This window comes from Clarias gariepinus, chromosome 11, assembly GCF_024256425.1.
Source record: "Clarias gariepinus isolate MV-2021 ecotype Netherlands chromosome 11, CGAR_prim_01v2, whole genome shotgun sequence".
Classification (NCBI taxonomy): Eukaryota; Metazoa; Chordata; class Actinopteri; order Siluriformes; family Clariidae; genus Clarias; species Clarias gariepinus.
In genome coordinates, this window is record NC_071110.1 from 959450 (window position 1) to 967450 (window position 8001).

Genomic DNA, 8001 nt, shown 5'->3' on the forward strand with positions numbered 1-8001 from the left:
TGTGGCAACTTTACCTGTCAGTTTGAATGAAGGGGGTGTGGCCTCTTTACCTGTCAGTCTCAGTGAAGGGGTGTGGCCTCTTTACCTGTCAGTCTCAGTGAAGGGGTGTGGCCTCTTTACCTGTCATTCTCAGTGAAGGGGGTGAGGCCTCTTTACCTGTCAGTCTCAGTGAAGGGGTGTGGCCTCTTTACCTGTCAGTCTCAGTGAAGGGGTGTGGCTTCTTTACCTGTCAGTCTCAGTGAAGGGGGTGTGGCCTCTTTACCTGTCAGTCTCAGTGAAGGGGGTGTGGCCTCTTTACCTGTCAGTCTCAGTGAAGGGGGTGTGGCCTCTTTACCTGTCAGTTTGAGTGAAGGGGATGAGGCCTCTTTACCTGTCAGTTTGAGTGAAGGGGTGTGGCAACTTGCCAGTCTGAGTGAAGGTGTGGCCTCTTGTCAGTGTCAGTCAAGGGTGTGTGGCCTCTATCTTATCCTAAAAAGTCCTAGCTGGGAGTCCTAGACTAAAAGTTATTTAGGAAACCTCTCAGAGCAACTCTGAGTGAGGAAAGTACAAAACCCTACCTTAATGAGGAGGCGTGGTCGACCCCGTTGCTAGGGATAATGCAGCAATTCAAAGACTGTGATTGGTTGATCAAATTAATCTTTAAAAGTCTAAAAATGCACTCTTTGTGAAATTAGAACATATAATAATACAGTAGAATAGACAGTAAGTGAAATCATAATGTTTGTATATATAATATAAAATAAATTGTATAATCATGACTACAGGAAACTTTATGCAAAGGTTCTGTTATAAGCTTTATATCTTAAAATTAATTAAAACAGCCAAATGGTAAAAATGTGTCTAATTTTGAAGCAACCAATTTCCACACAGTAGTTACTATATTTAAGTTCTCACGTTTATTTACCAAACTGATTTTATTACTTGTGATCCACTTAAGATTGATGGGATCAAAATAGCTCAGCTTTTACCAGTTTACATGATCGCAGGACGGTCTGTTTAAGTTACACTTTTGGACGGTATGTAGTCAACAATCCAAGAGAGATGGAAGGAAGTAAAAGAAGAAGTAAACCAGATTGGACAGAAGAGCAGTGTTTACTTTTAGCTTTACATTCAGCGATTGGAGAATATTAATTTTTTCTGCCATTTTGGCCTCTGCTATAGAAACTCTATATAAGTCCATAAAAGTCCTCCTCTCTACTCTTAACAATTTTAAACCTCAGGAGGTGTTTTTAGGTCTAAGATCTTTTGTGAATCATTTCTCTTTTTTAAAAAACAATTTAAGGGGATATTCTAAGAAAATTCCATAATTCTAAGAATTTTTTAAAAAATGTTGTCACTGGGAGCAACTTTTAGGCTTAAGAAGCTTCGTGAATATGGGCCCTGGTGTTTAACCTTGTAGCGTACAAACTCTTTCACCCTGGGTCAGGACGATGTTGTTGTGATAGTGTAATGTGTGTCATAGGCCACAGACTTCACAGTGAACAAATACACACTCATACGAATGATCCCAATACATTCTAGTAAAAAAGAAAAGTTCTCTTTATTTATGATTCTAGTTTATATTAATTGTAACTGTATATCAGTTTAAATATATGAACTCTAATGCAGCTGTTATGACACTATATTATATGTAAAGTTCACAGTGCTGCACTCTGATTGGCTGGAAGTACTCCCCTGTCGCAGATAAAAGCACGCTGCAGAGTCACAAAGCAGGAATCACTGATGAACACGTCTCTTCCCAGGATGGTGAAACTCCTGTGTGGTGCAGCTTTCATTACAGCTCTCGCTCTGTCCTACTACGTCTACACGCCCTTACCTGCGACCGTTTCCGAGCCATGGAAGCTCATGCTGGTCGGGGCGACATACCGCACCGCCACTCACCTGGTAAGAAAAACAACTAATTACCTCATTCAATACCCACCTAAAGGGGAGGCGAGATTAAATACCTCAGTTAATATAAAAATAGAGAAAGGTTAGAAAAATGAATTATGTCTTTTGAAAGGTTTGTAGAGATTGAGACAGGTGAGTTTACCAAGTGACAGGTGTGTAGGACAGAAACAATGACAAGAATTTGAAGACGGGTAAAATGGAAAAAAAAAGTTGCACAGCTGGTTAGAAAGGATGAAGGGCAGGTGGTACGAACACTGGAGGCAGGTGAGGGAGGACAGGTTTAAGTGACAGGTTTGAAAATGTAAAACAGGTGGGCGGAGAGAACTGGAACGGGATGAAAGACCAAAATTAAAAAGGTCATAAGCATAATCCCTTCATCACATGAAACACAAATTAACTGAATTTACTTAGCAATAATGCTAACTGAACAGAATTGAGCAGTACTGCTAAATCAATGCAAATAGCATCAAGGCTAAAGAAACAGAATTGGCTTAAATAAAAATTAAATAAATGAACTTATATTACTGAATTAGCAGTACTGCTAAACACCTAGTAGAATAAACTTAAACACCAAATATAACAAACAATGAGTTTGTGTATAAACAACAAAATTATATAATTTAATTTCATATGATTTCAATTAAAATACACATCATCCTAATGATAACAGGAAATGCTAATTAAGTGATCAGGATTAGCAGTTCAGTTTGCATGAAATGTTTGGTTCGCTGTGATTTCCTGTTATAATTAGGATGATGTGTATGTTAATTTAAATTATATGAAATTAAATGGAATATTGTTTAAGTTACAAATGAGTTTATAATATAATTTAGAAGACTATTAGTCGTATTGCTAATCTATTATTTTATGCTAATTATGGTGAGCTTTATGAACAACCCATTCATTCACACCTAGGTTTCCGCTAGGCTTCCTGCCTAGCCATGATCAGTGAGTTAGCGTGCATGCTAGTTAAAATGATCTTATTGTTTTTTGCTAATAACATTATTCTTTTTTTTCTGGTGTAAAATGTTGTGTTTGTTGATGTGCTTTGACCTAATTAAACAATACACATTTTATGTCAGTGTGTGTGTGTGTGTGTGTGTGTGTGTGTGTTTTCTGTATTTCCCTTCTGGGTGAAATGTAATATAAAACTGAAGGAATTTTGTTGCTAAACTGTTTATAAAGTTCATCATTTACACAACTGCAGCTAGTGTGTGTGTGTGTGTGTGGCACGGTTGCTAGTGAAGAGTGTCTTGTGTGTGGGGGATTTAAGTGTGTGTGTGTGTGTGTGTGAAAGAGAGAAAGATTTTCTTGTGCACTGTGTGTACATTGTATGTGTGCTTTTTGTACATAGTGAGTGTGGTTGCGTGTGTGTGTGTGTGTACATTGTTTTTGTATGCATTTTTGTGTTGTGTGAGGCAATTTAGATTAGTGTGCGTGTTTTTGTGCTTTGAATTGTGTGTATACCTTGTATTTGTATTTTTTTGTGCATTATGTGTGTGTTAGGTGTGTGTGTGTGTGTGTGTGTGTGTGTGTTTGTGACGTAATTACTGTATGTGCTTTTTTGTGCAGAGTGGTATGTGTTGAGTGTGTAAAATGTGTCTGGGGGTGTGCGTGTGTGTGTGTGTGTGTTTGTATAAAGCATGTTGGGTGTGTATGTACAGTTTTATGTTTGTGTGTTTAGGTGTATTTTTTAGGAGTCTTTGAAACATAAAGTGTGTTATTAAAACGTTGTGTGTGTGTGTGTGTGTGTGTGTGTCTGTGTGTGCGTATACATACTGTGTATATATATATATATATATATATATATATATATACCTCCTTAGGCCGATGTCACACACTCTCTGGGTCTTGTCCATCATCTCCATCTCCTCAGTGAGTTAATCAGGAGTTTTGAACGCTTTGTGCCGGAGGAGTTTCACAACATTCAGATCAAAGACACAGAGTTCGGCGGCGTTCAGGTCCGTGTGTACCTGCCTCAACACCGAGACGACACACTCAGACCCGCTGTACTGTTCATTCATGGGGGAGGGTGGGCTCTCGGAGCACCCAGTAAGTGTGTGTGAGTGTTAGATGGAGCATGTTCAGTTAGCCATATTGCTAATTACATTGATTTAGACATCTGGTTAATTATATTCAGTGAGCCTTATTGCTAATTATGGTCGTTAGCCTTATTGCTAATTATGGTTGCTAGCCTTATTGCTAATTATGGTTGCTAGCCTTATTGCTAATTATGGTTGCTAGCCGTATTGCTAATTAATATAAGTTGATGTCATTGCTATCACGCTAACTAATGTTTGTTATTGTGCAGAGCTGGGTTCTTACGACTTGCTGTGTAGGAAAATGGCGGTCAAGCTGAACGCTGTGGTTGTAACAGTGGAGTAAGTATGTGTGTGTGTGTGTGTGTGTGTGTGTGTGTCTGTGTGTGTTTGTGTGAAGTTATGTGTGTATGATATTTCACCTTTCTGTATGTAGCTACCGTATGGCCCCAGACGTACGCTTCCCTGTGCAGTATGAGGAGTGTGTGCAGGTGGCACGTCACTTCCTGCGACCTGAAGTCTTGGCACATTACTCTGTGGATCCGGGGCGAGTTGCTGTGTGTGGTGACAGTGCAGGGGGAAACCTTGCTGCCGCAGTCTCACAACGGGTGAACTTTAACCCATCCTTCTCCGACTTATTACTATTTAAAAAGAAAAGAACATTGTGGAGGGTGGAGTGATTGTTCTGGTCATCCCTGGTGTAAATAATGGGTAAAGAGTGAGTGTGGTCATGTTGTTATAGGTTCTCCATACTTTTCAGCAATCACTAGTTGATTCCAGGTAACATAACTGTGGGTTTTTTCTTTTTATAAAGCTCTGGCCCCTGCTGTACTCTTCATTATAACAGGTACCTACAAATAGCCTGAATGTATTTATCATGGCATTATTTAGGGCATGGCGGGTCATAAAAAAAAAAAGTCAGTTTCCTTAAGTACTGGTCTGTGCGACCGTCCAGTGTGTTATCATAACACTGTAAAACCCCACCATATAAAACAAAAGAGGGAACTGTGTGTCCAAGAAGGTCTGGCCTGGCTAACCCATTGAACATGTGCTAAGGATTTTACTTCAAGCCTGAGGTCATGACCTTGCTCAAGGTCCAAAACATTGGCAGTGGTAGAGCTGGGATTTAACCTTTTAACAGCCTGATCAGTGGCCCAGTAGTCTAAAGTTTTAGGCAACAAGACAACCTCCGTATCTTACCCCCTTTGGGACACACATGTCTGCAGCCAACAGATGAAATTAGACCATTCCAGATCTCAAGGGATTCCTCCATTGCTTCAGCTGTCACTACATGAGTATAGATGGGGAAAAGGAGCAGAAGGTTGCTTTGTAGACTTTGGCAATAGTTCCTAAAGTTTTGATGGCCAAGAATTTGACACTATCTTGGCAGCACAAGTGACCTGGGGCAAGAATGCATGTCACCATTGATTTCATGCACGTTTTTACCCTGGCTACAATTTTTAGATAGTAATTTCTCAAAACAAATAATACGGCAGCTTTCTGCTTGCACTATGCTTAAGCTTTGCTCAGCTGTCTGCTCAGAAAAGAGACTGCAACCATGTTTGTGTTCACGCTGCTCATGTCTAATGCATCTACAGTAACAAATGGCATTTCCTGGCTAAAGCGTGTGTGTTCAAGCAAAAAAAAACTTTTAAATATGCAGGATACAGGGTCCAGGAGCAGGGTCAGGAACCTGTAAGTTAAACAATGAGCTAACTTACCCATTATGCCATATCCTTTGCAGCGGACTAAAAATTGGTCATAATAAACTCAGATTGTTGTTATAATTTCTCCTTGCCTTCTTTTGGTCTAGATTGGCCAAGACACCAGACATGATGTGATGGAGAGCAGCAGTGAAAATGTGATGAACAACATCCGTGATGATGCAAGGAACAGCAGTGGAGATGGTGGAGTAAAGTTTAAGTTACAAGTGTTGATCTATCCTGTGCTTCAGCCTTTGGACTTCAATACGGCATCCTACCAGCAGAACTGGGGAATCCCCATCCTTTACCGTGACCTGATGGCACGGTACTGGTTAGAGTATCTGGGTGCAGACGGGTCCCTGCTTGACACCATCCTCCTGAACAACCACACCGCATTGGATGACTCTCAGGCCAACCCTCACCGCTCTAAAGTCAACTGGACATCGATGATCCCTGAGCACATGCGCAAACAGTATAGGGCCATCTTCCCTCAGACCGGTTCACCCTCCGTCCTACAGGACGTCCCTGCGATGCTGGACCCACGGGCTGCTCCACTGCTTGCCGAACAGGAAGTACTGAAGACAGTGCCACCTGCTTATATCATGACATGCGAACATGACGTGCTGAGAGATGATGGAATGATGTACATACGGCGATTAGAGTTTGCTGGCGTCTCTGTCATGCATCGACACTATGACGACTGCTTCCACGGCTGCGTGAGCTTTGCCTTCTGGCCATTGTACTTCTCTGTAGGGATACGAGCTATAGACGATTACGTTGCGTGGCTTGACACACACCTGTAGATGTGACCTTTAAACACACTTTCACCTGACCTAGGAGTGTAGAATGAAGAGACAGAAATAACAGATCTTAGAATTTTAAGCTCTGATTATGGATGGAACAATAAATTTGAAATCAAAATATCTCTGTAGTATTTATAGCTGAAGGTTTAAGAAGCTGATGATGTAACAAAAGCAATTAAAAATATAAAGGTACTTACAAAACACCTAAATTGTGAGTTTCGAACTAAATTACAGACATTATCGACAGAATCACAATTCTTCACACATTCTAATTTCTATATTGCATTTATGTACTGGACATAACTGCATAATATATTTACAGTCATCTGACTTGCGTTCCTTTCTTAAGTCTTATTGCAAACTATGTCTATGATCTACACTGCCAGTCAAAAGTTTGAACACCCTTCTAACTTCATGATCGTTCCTGATTTCTATTTCTTACTACACTGTAAAACAAGCTGAAATGGTTTTGCAAATGCACTTGACAATACTGTTTTAGCAAAAACTGTTCCAGAACAACTGACCTCCGTGTCTTAAAATAACCAATGACTGTTGTTGCTGTTGTTGTAACTTAATTACCTAATAATAAATGTGTTATTTCAAAGTTTTGAAAAAAAAATAGTATTGTTCTAGAATGTTGTTGTTATTCATTCGGCTGCTCCCGGCGTGAGGTCATAACAACGGACCATCCAACCTTCACACAACTTGGCAGAGGTTTTACGTCGGACGCCCTCTTTGATGCACCCCTCCTATTTTATCTGGGCTTGGTACTGGCACTGCTGAAGTTTGGATATTGGTTTGGAATTGGACCTGGGCCTTCCGCTTGGCAGGCGAGAAACCAATGTCCAAATGTTTGACTGCTACCATATGAAATCGCTTGATAAACTTATTATATTTACTCCCATTACCTGCGAATGGAGTGTGCCGTCAACACGCTGCCACTCCTCACCGTGGGCTTCAGGAGCCCTGAGCTCGGCTTGATGTACCAGTTTCACCGTAGACGACGCTGCCTAGTCTTATATTCAGTGACGTACAAGTTTTCACCATAGATGATGCTAGCTACTGTTACATCTGGTAAGAAACGCTTGTGGGACACCTGTGACAAAACCACCTGCGCAAAAAGACACCAACAAACAAACAATTTCTGGTTTATATATTTGTATAGAGGGGTTGCATCAGGAAAGACATCCGGCATAAAACCTGTGCCAAGCTGTTGTTGGTCCGCAGTGGCGACCCGTCAACACGAGCCGCCGAAAGAGTAACAACAAAGTATGATTAAATGTATTTTTCGCTCTCCCACTTTCTCTGCATTTTCATGTATATTTTACATTGTTATGTACAAGCTTTAGAAAATTGTATTTTTCTTATTGGCTGTAAATAAAATACTGTATGCTGGCTACATTGTAAGCTGTAAATGTTTGCAAGTTTTAGTTATATACTATGTGTTTATTAATTATTTTGATAAACTATGGGATGTATGGATACAGTGTACACACATACATTTAGTACATTGTATGCACTGCTTTTCCTTTTCACACACACACACACACACACACACAGAAAATC

At 40.3% G+C, this 8001-nt stretch overlaps 1 protein-coding gene across 1 annotated transcript; it reads left to right on the forward strand.

Moving 5' to 3' along the window:
• The first annotated feature begins 1684 nt into the window (after nucleotides 1-1684).
• On the forward strand, nucleotides 1685-7795 carry nceh1a (neutral cholesterol ester hydrolase 1a). Its single transcript, XM_053507460.1, has 5 exons — nucleotides 1685-1884; nucleotides 3717-3942; nucleotides 4202-4271; nucleotides 4366-4537; nucleotides 5743-7795. Exons 1-5 carry the CDS (start codon nucleotides 1723-1725, stop codon nucleotides 6433-6435), a joined length of 1323 nt encoding a protein of 440 aa, XP_053363435.1. The 5' UTR covers nucleotides 1685-1722; the 3' UTR covers nucleotides 6436-7795.
• The last annotated feature ends 206 nt before the right edge of the window (nucleotides 7796-8001 follow it).